Source organism: Canis aureus, chromosome 1 (genome assembly GCF_053574225.1).
Source record: "Canis aureus isolate CA01 chromosome 1, VMU_Caureus_v.1.0, whole genome shotgun sequence".
NCBI lineage: Eukaryota > Metazoa > Chordata > Mammalia > Carnivora > Canidae > Canis > Canis aureus.
Window position 1 is genome coordinate 88,698,723 of NC_135611.1, and position 12,744 is coordinate 88,711,466.

General features: G+C 48.2%; 1 protein-coding gene and 2 long non-coding RNA genes across 3 annotated transcripts; 2 read left to right on the top strand and 1 right to left on the bottom strand.

Annotated features, from left to right (window-relative positions):
* Positions 1–166: 166 nt before the first annotated feature.
* On the top strand, positions 167–9,653 carry LOC144319491 (uncharacterized). Its single transcript, XM_077907692.1, has 3 exons — positions 167–1,441; positions 2,024–2,105; positions 3,197–9,653. The coding sequence occupies exons 1-3, from the start codon at positions 1,416–1,418 to the stop codon at positions 3,767–3,769; spliced, it is 681 nt and encodes a 226-aa protein (XP_077763818.1). The 5' UTR covers positions 167–1,415; the 3' UTR covers positions 3,770–9,653.
* On the bottom strand, positions 6,752–11,636 carry LOC144319504 (uncharacterized). Its single transcript, XR_013385320.1, has 2 exons — positions 10,650–11,636; positions 6,752–9,100 (listed from the first exon to the last, which is right to left on the bottom strand). It is a non-coding gene; the product is annotated as an uncharacterized LOC144319504 (long non-coding RNA).
* On the top strand, positions 10,299–11,970 carry LOC144319498 (uncharacterized). Its single transcript, XR_013385318.1, has 2 exons — positions 10,299–11,086; positions 11,812–11,970. It is a non-coding gene; the product is annotated as an uncharacterized LOC144319498 (long non-coding RNA).
* The last annotated feature ends 774 nt before the right edge of the window (positions 11,971–12,744 follow it).

The following is a 12,744-nucleotide window of genomic DNA, read 5'->3' on the forward strand; positions in this document are numbered from 1 at the left end:
CTCCCTCCCCACCGGACTCCCCTCCCGCACCCAGGCGTTCGGGAAGCGGCTTCATCTCCTGGTTGTCCTCACCTGGAAAGTGGAGGCGCCGACGCTAGCTGAGCTTGGCGGGGGGGGGGGGGGGGGGGGGGGGGGGGGGGGTGCTCCGAAGAGGGAGAGAAAGCAGCCGAAGTGCTCAGCTCAGCTCCTGGCCGCCGAAGCTTCCGTGGGGGACGGCCGCGGCCGTTGTCTCAGCAACGGACACTGAGGGGGCCGGGCCCCGAGTGACACCCTGAGGCCCTGCCTCAAGGGGACCGTGTGTCTCCGCGGGGCCTCCCCAGCCTGACGGGTGCGCCCACGTGTGATGTTGTGCAGCCACCTGCTGGGCGGGATGGGAACCGAGCGACTCCGCCTTAAAGGCCTTAAAACTGGTTTCTGCTCTTCCAGGGAAATGCGTCTGAGCGCTTGGCCCGGGGTAGGGTCACTCCCCACGGATTGTTCAGGGCCTCTGTTACGCAGATTTTTTTTTTTAAGATTTTGTTTATTTATTTGACACAGAGAGAGAAAGAGAGCACAAGCAGGGGGAGCGGCAGGCAGAGGGAGAGGGAGAAGCACGCTCCCCACGGAGACGGGACTCGATCCCAGGACCCCTGGATCATGACCTGAGCCGAAGGCAGACGCCTCACCGACGGAGCCCCCAAATTTCTCTTTAGTAAAAAAGAAAATAGCCCGTTGATGTTACCTTGGCTTACGTATAGTAGGTGAGGGAGGGTCGGGGGAGACCAAACCCTTCCCATTCTGAGGCTTGGCTCAAGTGACTTTCAGAAAAAGGTGGATTAGGTGGAGAAAAGGTATTGAGTTGGGGCCTGGAGGTGAAAGAGGATCTCCACTGATGCCACCCCAATTCCAGAACCTTCCATCCTGTGTAGAAGCGCTCACTGGCCTGGATTCCAGGGGTCCCCACCAATCTGGCCAGGAGGTGGTATGTCTCAGGGACTCCACAGCTCTGCTCCACAGCTCTGGATGCCCAGGGAGCCCCAAGAGCAGCTCACCCCAGCGAGGTGGTGACATCAGCCCAAGGGCAGCTTCTCAGTGGATGCTGGATCCTGACGCCTGAACCTCCACGGCCAGTGCCTGCAGTTCCCCAACCAGAAGGAGCGGCCAGGGCACGGCACTGGAGCAGGCGCTCCGTGGACGATACTTCCACGCACCCTCGGTCCACAGAGCACCAGTGACCCCATCCATCCTCCCCTTTCTCAGAGATCCTGCTTCTGGAACCCACTGCCAACCCAATCTCCAAGCCACGAAGAGTGACATTGTTCCTAAAAACAAAGAAACCAACCGACAAATACATCACGTGGAAATGGAGACGTTAAATGAACTAAGAGAATTTACCATTGTCAGAGGTCCAGCCATCCGGTGCCTCTGACTACACAATGGCAAATCTGATGATCTTTGTAGAGTAAGTGGAACTTCTGGGTTCTTTATTTAGATTACGGTGATTCAGTCAGCAAGCATTCACTTAGTATTAATCCTGTGCCAGGGGCCGGGGAGGCCACAGTGAACAAAACAAAACCTCTGCCCTCCTGCAATTTATAGTCCAATGGAAGAGACAAAAACCAAACAACTTACATAAGTAAAAATACATAGTTACACTAAGTTAGGATGTGTGCTAGGGATAAATATTAAGCAATGAAAGGATGGGAGTGCCAGAGGATTGCAGTTTTGGGGAGCATGGCCAGAAAAGGCCTCACGGAGAAGGAAACATGTGAGTGGGCAAAACACAGAGATTTCAAAAAGCATTCCAAGCAAGGAGATGGCAGGTGCAAAGGCCCTGGGGCATGTTCAGAAACAATGAGGCAGCCGGAGGAGAGGGTGGGAGGAAGGGAGAGGGTAAGACCACCAAGTCAGAGGTAATCCTAGGGTAGGTACATGGGGGTGCTGTAAGGTACTCAAAGGATTCTGGCTTTTATTCTGAGCCAGGTGGCAGCCATCAAAAGGTTTTGAGCAGAGGAGGAAACTGATCCGATTTATGTTTTAATAGGATTGCTCTGGCTGCTGCCAAGGAGAAGCGAGCAAGGAAGCAATACACATCTTTGACTCTTGCCTCTCTCTTCCACATCCAGGTAGCCCCAGAGTTTTGACAATCCTGTCTCCAAAGAACTTAGTCCTCCAGATCAGGTTCTCAGGGCTGCCCTTCTCAATCGTGCTAGGCGAGCCTGTATTTAAAATCCATATTTAGGGAGGGTGGCTCAGTGGTTGAGTGTCTGCCTTCGGCTCAGGGTGTGATCCCACGGTCCTGGGATCGAGTCCCACATCAGGCTCCCTGCAGGGAGCCTGCTTCTCCCTCTGCCTCGGTGTCTCTCATGAATAAATAAATAAAATCTTTAAAAAATTAAATAAATTTTAAAAATCCATGTTTAATCTTTATACGTAAGCCATTTTTCTGATTACAAAAGGGTTGCATATTCCTGTGAGGTTTTTCAAAAAAATTTAGAAAAGTAGGAAAAGGGAAAGGGCAATCACAGATATTCTCAGTACCTAGAGAGAATCATGAACATTTTGCTGCGTTTCCGCCCATTGTGCATTGTGTGCTGCGCTATAGTTCCTAGATCCTTTTTGTTTCTGTTTTACTTGACATTATATTGTAAACTCCTCGTGTCATTCAGAATGCCTTTGAAGACATTCTTTACTGGCTACACATTGTTCTATCACACACACCACCTGAAAACCTTTTAACATAAAATTTAACTCCTCTGTTTGCTGGGCATGAGGCTTCTTTCAACTTTTCCTCGCTGTTTTTCTATTGTACTGCGATCATTAATTTTTGTTTTATTTTTTAAGATTTATTTACTTATTCATGAGAGAGAGGCAGAAACACAGGCAGAGGGAGAAGCAGGCTCCCCATGGGGAGCCCGATGTGGGACTCGATCCCCGGACCGGGAATCACGACCTGAGCCAAAGGCAGACACTCAACCCTGAGCCACCCAGGCGTCCCATTATCTTTATTATTAACTCCTACCCTGATAGTATTAGCAAAAACATCTCAACGGGGTGGGGGGATCCGCATTTTCAGTTTTTTTCCACTGCAACCCATGCTGGATGGGGCCTGTGGGCTCTTCCCGGGGCTTTTTCCATCAAATCCAACCACCCAGCCTGGCATTGCAGGGTCTCTACAAGCCTGCTTCTAACTCTCATCCTGCCTCATCTCCTGCAGCTCCTCCCTGCTTCTGGAACCAACGGCCTTCAAAACACAGCCTCCCCGCCGCCCCGCAGCAGGACTTCGTCGTCTGCCTGTAACGCTGGCCACCCCATTCCTGCCCATGCAGATCCCGCACGGTCCTCCGCGGCCCTACCCCGCATGGCTGGCTCACTGCCCTGTGAGGCCTCCAGTACTTGTCACCCATGTTGCCCGGCAGGCCGTGCCATGTGGGCGGGAACTGCGTCCGGCTTGCTCACTTGTCTACCCAGCATGCCCAGCATGGGGCCTGGCACACGGTATACAGCACACAGTGTGCTCAGAGTGGTCACCAGTTGGCTCCGTTGTGTTCAGTCAGCGACACCGCCTCTTGAGCTGCATCTGAATCTGACCGTGTCTCAGGACTTCTCCTGCGTCCTCCTTAGAACAAGCCACCACCGTTTCCACTCTGTGGGTAACTACAGCAGCCTCCTGCCCTGTGTTCTCTCTTCTCTCTTCCTCCTCCACCACCCAGCAGCCAGAATATTTCAGGAACACATGCCAAGACCACTCTGGCCCCAGGGCCTTTGCCCTTGCTGTGTCCTCTCCTAGTGGCCACGTGGCTCATCTCCTCTCAGTCAGGTCTCTGTTGAAATGTCACCTCAGCAGAGAGGATTTCTCTGAGCACATCTGATACAATGCAGCATGGCCTCGTCTGTTCATTCTGCTTGGAGCAGCAACACCTGTCACCTCCTGTCCTTTCATTGTGCTTTATTTCTCTTCATAGTTCTTATTACTGTTGCTGTTATTTTAGTCATTTCTTTATTATCTGGCTCCTCACACTCAAATATAAGCCCCAGTAGCACAAGGATGGCATGTGTTTGGTCACTGCTCCATCCCAGGTCCCGGAGCTGCACCCAATATCTAGTTGTCATTGGTTAGTATTTGCTGAGTGAGTGAATGATGCATCAATGAAGGTGAGCTTTTCTCTCTATCCCACAGGATGAAGAGAGGCTTAGATCTCCAGGGAGAGCAAGGAGTGGATTCTGGAGGAGGATCTCAGTCTAAGCAAAAACCCCAGGGGGGCCCTGGGTGGCTCAGTGGTTGAGCTTCTGCCTATGGCTCAGGTCCTGGGATTGAGGCCTGCATCGGGCTCCCAACAGGGAGCCTGCTTGTCCCTCTGCCGGTGACTCTGCTTCTGTGTGTCTCTCATGAATAAATATAATATTTAAAGAAAAAATAACCCTGGGAGAAGTCCCGTGGCAGAGCTAAAGTCTGAAGGCTTCCTATACACACAACAGTACTGTGGTGGTTTTAAAAACACATCCACATATTTTGGGGTACGCCTCCCTTCAATAGGTGCAGCTTACTTCCCCTCCTGAGGGTGCAGGCTGGACTTACTGGCTTCTAACAAACGGAAGTGGTGGAATGGCACCTCCAAGGTATGATAGAAGAAGCCTGTGGCTTCCCTCTGAGGGGTCTCTGTGTAGTTTTTCTCCATCTCTCAGATCACACTCTGTGGGGGAAGCTGGCTGCCATGCCGTGAGCATCCCCATGGATGGGTCTACACAGTAAGCAACTAAAGTCTCCAGGTGATAGCCAATGATGAATAGAAGCCTGTCCACAGCCACGTGAGTGGGCCTGGAAGCAGATCCTGCGGTCCTGGATGAGTCTGCCGCTCTAGCTGACTGTTTGACAGCAACCTCATGACCAACCCAAAGCCGGAACCATCCAGCCAAGCTGCTCCCAGGTTCCTGATGCTCAGTGCCTATGATGTAGTAACTATGTATTGTTTTTTTGTTTTCATTTTTGTTTTTAAAGATTTATTTATTTATTCATTCAGAGAGAGAGAGAGAGAGAGAGGCAGAGACACAGGCAGAGGGAGAAGCAAGCCCCATGCAAGAAGCCCGATGCGGGACTCGATCCTCGGTCTCCAGAATCACGCCCTGGGCTGCAGGTGGCGCTAAACTGCTGGGCCACTGGGGCTGCCCTACTATGTATTGTTTGAGGGTCATTTGTTCCACAGCAAGAGATGACTGATACAGTCCGTCAGCGTGCTTTGCTCAGTCCCATGCCATAGGTAATGCTGTATCATTGGTGGCTGTGATACCAGTTCCTAAACTGGCTGCTGTTGGAGCAGGTGGGAAGAGCACATGGCCAGTCCCTTCTGGGCACCAACAATGTGGTTGGTGTGTGTAGTGAGATATAGGCTTCTGGGCTGGACTCGGCGAGATTTAATCTCACCGACTGTGTGATCCGAAGCAAGTATTTTAACATTTCAGAAACTCCTTTTAATCACTTATAAAATGGTAACAGTAAAGCAATCAGGCATGTGGTAAAGATTACAGAGATTAATTCTGCCCGCTGCTCAGCACAAGCTCTGCATACTGCTACAGCTCATTCTCTTTGCTGTTCTTTTTTCTTGCTACTCACGTGGCAAGTCTTCCCTGACTACTAACTCATCTCAAAATTCCAACTACAAAAATCATTCATGAATCTCAAGCCTTATTTTTATTTTTTTATTATTTACTTATTCTTTTAGAGAGGGAGGTGGGGGAGGGGCAGAGGAAGAGAGAGAATCTTTTAAAAAAATAAAAAGATTTCATTTATTTATTTGTGAGAGAGAGAATAGAGGGAGAGGGAGAAGCAAACCCCATGGAGCAGGGAGCCCGATGTGAGACTTGATCCCAGGACCCTGGGATCATGACCTGAGCTGAAGGCAGATGCTTATCCCACTGAGCCACTTTGGTGTCCCTCAAGCCTTATTTTTAAACAGGTGGATTTACTGTGATGGTAGTAAAATTCAAGTGTGATGGCCCCTCACTTACATGTACCCCTTTCAAGGCCTTGTACCTAGTTTCATATTCTTAATTTTGTATTCTTTTCCCTTAAGAGAGGTCTCTAATCACAATAAAAATATATCACACTCTATAGAATGCAAGTAAAGTAGTAAATAAGAAAAATCAGGGGTGCCTGGGTGGCTCAGTTGGTGGGCATCTGCCTTCAGCTCCAGTCATGGTCTGAGGATCCTGAGATGGAGCCCCGCATCAGGCTCCCCACTCAGTGGGGAGTCTGCTTCTCCCTCTCCCTCTGTCTCTCCCCTTGCTTGTGCTCTCTCTCTCTCCCAAATAAATCAATAAAAATCTTTAAAAGAAAAATCATTGTACTAAATACATTTCTCAATAAAAATAATAAAATGAATTCAATTTCCAGCTCAAAGCACTTTAAAAAGAACAAAGTAAACCAAAACATAAAAAATAATAAAGATAAAAGCAGAAATGAGAGAATAGAGAAACAATAGACGTAACTAACAAGCAAAATTCTGTTTTTTAAAAAACTTAACAAACTTAACAAATCATTAGCTAACTTGATCAAGATAAATAGGAGAGAACACAAATACCACAAAATAAAAGATGTCAAGAGGGAAATAACTATTGCAACAGAAGGAAAATTTACAAGTGTAAGAGACAACTTCACAAGACTTCTTTGCAAATAAATCTGGAAAAACATGTCAAATGGATGATTTCCAAGGAAAATTAAAATTACCCAAATTGACCACCATTAGAGTTAGAAAATTTTAATGGACCAATTCCATTTAAGAAATGGAGAAATTTATTAAGGAACCAGCCTACACAGAAGCACCAGACTTTCCACAACAAAATCTACCACACCTTCAAAGATCAGATAATTCAATGTTCTTAAAATATTCCACAGCATTGAAAAGAAAGGAAAACTTCTTGTTCTATGACACAGATATAACACTGATAGCTAAACAAGAAGCAATACAGATAAATATATAGACCAGTATCATTCATAAGTATCCCTGTAAAATTTCTAAATGTTAGCAACAATGAGTCTAACATCACATTAAGAAAATAATACATCAAGAATAAGTGGTATTTGTTCAAGAATGCAGTGTTGGGTCACTTTTACAAATCCATTAAAACCATAGTCCACATTAATAAACCTATGGCCAAAAAAATCATGATTATCTCCATAAATGCTGAGGATAATTCAATATCTCTTCACAGAAGAAGAAAAAGAAGAAGAAAAAACACCCAAGAACTTAGAGAACTTGTGGTACTTTCTTAACATGATGGAATCATCCTAAAGCTAATATTTAATAGGAAAGCATTGGAGGCATTTCCTCTAAGATCAGGAACAAAGCAAGGATGTTCACTATCTCCACTACTCTTTGACACTGTACTAGAGATACAGGCCAGTGCAATTAGACAAGGGAAATCAAGTTGAACCATAAGAACAAGTGAAGTGCGAAGGCTTTCTTATGAAGATTACCTGAACTGAGTTAATTTGACAGCTCTTAAAGGGCTCCCAATAAATGTTGGTCATTATTACCATTTTTAAGTGATACATCGGCGTTAATGTTACAGTCACTTAAGAGTTCCTGCGACTTGTTTCCTTTACCTTCTCAGAGTTCCATGCTGTGGCAGTCCAGGGAAAAATAAGCTGTCTGTGATGACAGAAGGCAGAAGACATAAGTCAAGGTCTTGTATTTTGGCATTTTCAGGTTCTGTGATATTCAGCAAATGAACTAACCTCTCTGGATGGTGGGCTCCTCATTTATAAAATAAAGAGACAAGCCTCTGTCCTTGACACCTCTGATATTGTAGTTTATGATTTATTGTTGAAAACCCACTTGCCTCCACTAAGCAGTGGGAGAAACAGCTCCTGTCAAAAGCAAAAATAATTCCAGCAACTCTCCTTGCTTGGATCCTTTCCTGCCAGATATGTGTCCCCACTCTCACTATGAAATGCTCCCTTAGCTCCTTCTGAATTTATGTTCAGTATCTAAAGACACTGGAAAATCTCCATACACCTGGGACCTACAGCCACTTTTTCAGAGAGAAAAGAACTATGATTCACCCAGAACTTTGGCCCTAGCTCTCTTGTTAGGGCAAAACACAAAAGATCTTGCCGGCTAGTGGAATGAAAGGAAGATTCCTACCAAGACAATGACATGCCTGAGGCCAGGGACACAGTGTGGCAAGAGGCTCTCACTCAGAAAAGGAACCCATCAGATTCTGACAAAGACTCTGTCCTTGGCCAAACTTAAATTGGCTCCTCTGAGTTCTCTTTCTGAGGACTCAGGCTCCAACCTTTCTGACCAGGCTCCAACCTTGGCCTGATCGGTCTTTTTTTTTTTTTTTTTTATGATTTATTTATTTATTTATTCATGATAGACAAAGAGAGAGAGGCAGAGACACAGGCAAAAGGAGAAGCAGGCTCCACGCTGGGAGCCTGACGCAGGACTTGATGCCGAGACCCCAGGATCACACCCTGGGCCAAAGGCAGGCACCAAACTGCTGAGCCACCCGGGGATCCTCGTTGGTCTGGTTTTAACAGGAATCCTGCGGGGTCTGTTGAGCCAAAATCCCACCCACCTTCGGGATCTGATCACTCTGGCCTGCCTGCAGAAGAGTCCTATTGAGTTGGTCTAGCAAGCAACTCCCGCCCCTGCCCTTATGTCTCCTCTTGTCATCTTCCAGCCACTGACCCATGTCCCTGCAGTCTACTGCATTTCTTCTTGACATCTTCCCTACCAACCTCATCAGGTATCACAAATACTGTTGACCACCTGATGCCACAAGCCCAGGGCTGCCGAGCATCACCCTGAGGCATCCCCAGCCAGGACTGTTTCACAATCTAGGATGAAGGATCCCTTCAAACCATTCTGATAGATCAGGCCCCAGCACCTTTGGTCTTCCACGTTGCCCAAAAAAGAGAATCCAGCTCGTCCTGCCCCTGGAGGCCGGGGAACAGTTCAGCAGCAGCCAAGAGAAATGTCACTTTGCACTTAGTATTCATCTACTTCTCTGGTCTGACCCCCTCTCCCGCTCAGCAGTCCTTCCTGAGCACCTGGCCGGCTGCCTGTACTCTGTGGCTCAGTCAACACCTGCTGAATAAGCGTGGGGATGAAGGCTCCTGCGGAGAGAGAAAAATGCAGGAAACATGGTGCTCTCTGGCCCCAGACTTGGCTTCCCTTGCCGCAGCTCCACATAAACAAAGATGCCCTTGTCTGAGCCTCTCCCTCACCCCCCCTGCTTTATTCTGCATCCTCCTGTTTGGGTGGTGGGGGTGGGGCGGGATGGAGATGTACTCCTTTGTTCTGTTTCCCCGAAATTGCTGGGTGGAGACCAGAGCTACCTCCTTTCTCTGCCAGTTCTCCCAATCCCTGGGGGACCTGCCAAAGCCCTTCTGTGCCCGGGGCTGCCTCTGCTCTCAAGTACCCTCAGACACACGTGGGTGCAGAGGGAAGGGGTCTGCCTGTCTTCCCAACTCCCAGGCTTCTTTGGTGTCCCCAGGACGGAGCACCCAGAATGGACTCAAGCCCGAAATGACCCCAGGAAACCAGGTCTAGAGTCGGAACGCACACACACACTGCTCAGAGTTGAGGCCAGAGACCTGAGGCCGAGGACCCTTTGTTCCTGGTCCCTGAGGAGAGCAAGCTCTGGAAATGCAGCCTGCTGGTGTGAGATGCTGGGGGCGGGGAGGGGGCAGGCTGTGCCTGGGTGGGGGTGGGCCCTGTGAGAAACCCCTGTACTTTCTGTCCAAGTTTGCTGTAAACCTCAAACTACTCTAAAAAATAAAGCTTTTTTAATACAAGGGGTTGGGGTTGCATTTTGTATGTCTTCTTTTTTTTTAAAGGGAAATTTTTAAAAAAGATTTTATTTATTAGAGACAGAGAGAGAGAGAAAGAGAGAGGCAGAGACACAGGCAGAGGGACAAGCAGGCTTCATGCAGGAAGCCCGATGTGGGACTGGATCCCGAGTTTCCAGGATCATGCCCTGGGCTGAAGGCAGTGCTAAACCGCTGAGCCACCTGGGCTGCCCAGTATGTCTTTTTTTTTTTTTTATTACTATTATTTCATTTTCCTGGTAATCAGTGCTATGGACTGAATGCTTATGTCCCGCAAAAATCCATATGTCGAGGAGACGCTAGGGTGGCTCAGTGGTTGAGCATCTGCTTTTGGCTCCAGGTTATGATCCCAGGGTCCTGGGATTGAGTCCCCGCAGGGAGCCTGCTTCTCCCTCTGCCTGTGTCTCTGCCTCTCTCTCTTTCTCTCTGTCTCTCATGAATAAATTAAAATATTTAAAAAAAAAATTCATCTGTTGCAGCCCTAAGCCCCAGGGGGAGGGTCTCTGGAGGTGGCGCCTTTGGCAGATAATTGAGCTTTTGTGAGGTCATGAAGGTGGAGCCCCCATGATTGAATCAGTGTCCCTAGAAGGGGACGAGAGCAGAGTCTCTCTCTGTCCCCAGTGAAACACAGCAAGAAGGCACCATGGGCAAGCCAGGAAGGTGGATGTTCTCACCAGACACAGACTGTGCCGCCACCTTGATCCTGGACTTTTCCAGGCTCCCAGAACTGTGAGAAATTAAGTTTCTGGTGCTCGAGCCCACCCAATCTGTGGTATGATGGTATAACTGTCCTAAGTCGACTAACACCATTTTCCATCAATTTATCCTAATTTACCAAAGCTTCGGTCCATGACAGGTTGGAGGGTCCATGACAGGTTGGATGGAGAGTCCTTCATCCCAGGTAGTGTGGGAAGCTCTGACCTGTACCATCAGCCCGGGTCCAGGAGCCGGAGTGCTGGGCTTCTGCTGCTGCTCCACTCTTGGCTCTGGGTCCCGGCTTCATCGTATGCAAAGTGAGGGTGTGCAGTGATTGGACCCAGCCAATGTGGCTGTTCAGCACATGTTTGCTTCTTTTTGTGAATACAAGGGGCTATGGACACCTCTCTCCCCAGTCTCACCATTGGGCAGGGTGTCCAAAGGAAAGCAGGTCTTTGAAGAAATTCTGGCAGCCAGACACCAACACTCACTGACATGTCTGCACAAAACAGTCTGCAAGCCTGGAAGAGTCCCACATGGTCCTCAGACACTCGGACACACAGCTCGTGTGAAAGGGTGAGGCAGACATGACACCATTACGAAGGAGCAGCCCGTGTCCTGATCCATCCCTTGACAATCTCAGCTTCCTCCTCCCCGCTGAGGCAGAGGCAATGGTGATGGTACTGCCCAGCCACAGACCTTGAACTTCCCCAGTGAAAACTTCTTTCAAAAACCCCTAATTAATCAGCCCTCTGGTGTAATTTTGATAACCACATTTGAGATGCTTTGTCAATGGGATGACTGGGTGACGGGCACTGAGGGGGACACTTGATGGGATGCGCACTGGGTGCTATACTATATGTTGGCAAAAAAAAAAAATATATATATATATAATTATATATATAAAATATATATAAAATTTTTAAAAATGAGATGCTTTGTCACTACCTCTGGACTGTGATTCTGAAGGGACTCCCAAATGCAAATGGGCTGCCCTCCCTGCATATACTCAGGGAGGGCATACTCATACTCATACTCATACTTATGTATGAATATGTATATCACATGAAAATGCTTAAGTATTTCAAAGTATACCCAAACTAACAGGGAGATGAATTGTATAACCTCTAATTCCCTCCCAGGGCAAAAACAACAACAACAGCAACAACAATATAATATATATATATTATATTAATATTATAAATATATATAAATATAATAAATATAAGTTATAAATGTATGTATATAGAATTTCTATTATAATTATATTGCTTTTTTTTTTTACTTTAATATTCCTATAGTCTGAGAAGAAAGATGGAAGTCAGTTTTCTAACTTCATCAATACCTTCAGATCTTGGAAATACACGGGACATTCCCAGGTGGCAAGATCAAGTCTTCAAAGCAGAGACAGGTCCCCACATTTTTTTTTAATAATAAATTTATTTTTTATTGGTGTTCAATTTGCCAACATACAGAATAACAGAAAGCCCAGGTTATAGGAGCCACACCTGGAGACCACAGGCTGGGGGGGAGGGGCAGGAGGAGGGCACCTAGGTGGGGCTATTTGCTATCTGAGAGCCTGTGTTAGGCAGGGGCTAGTAGCACAGTGGAGCCCCCACCGCCCCCTCAAAGCAGCCCGGGCCGGGGAGCAGCTACGATGCTCACAGCTAGGGCTTCTGGAGCAATCAAGAGATGGCTCAATTGCACAGAGAAGTCAGTGCCTGTGGGTGGGTGGATGAGAACAGAGCAAGTGCCATGGGGAAGCCCCCACCAACCCCCTCCACTGACAACAGCCCCCCAAAAGCCAATCAGCCCCCCCAGCTCTCCCTGGCTTCCAGCTCTGCCTCCACAGCCATGTCTTACCTCCAGCCCCCCCACCCAACGCCTCCAAACTGTCTTTCCCTCCTCGGTCACTCGGTCCCCAGGCCCCTCCACACTTCCCACCGTGGCCTGGCCTGTTGGCTTGCAGCGCCCAGGGCAGTCTGGGCTCCCATTAGCCATGGGAGAAGCCTTACCCAGCACCTCGTCAGAGAAACAGGAAACGCCCAAGTGCTGCTTACCTGGGAGGCGGAGACCTGCAGAGTGGCTTCTGGAGATGGGCTGCTTGGGTGCACCTGGCATCTCTACAGCACTGAACGTTGGAGCCACCTTGGGCCAGGGACTCAGCCTCCTCTTCCTCGTCTGTAAAATGGGCACAGTAAGAGCATTCACCTCTTAGGCTGCTGGGCGGTGAC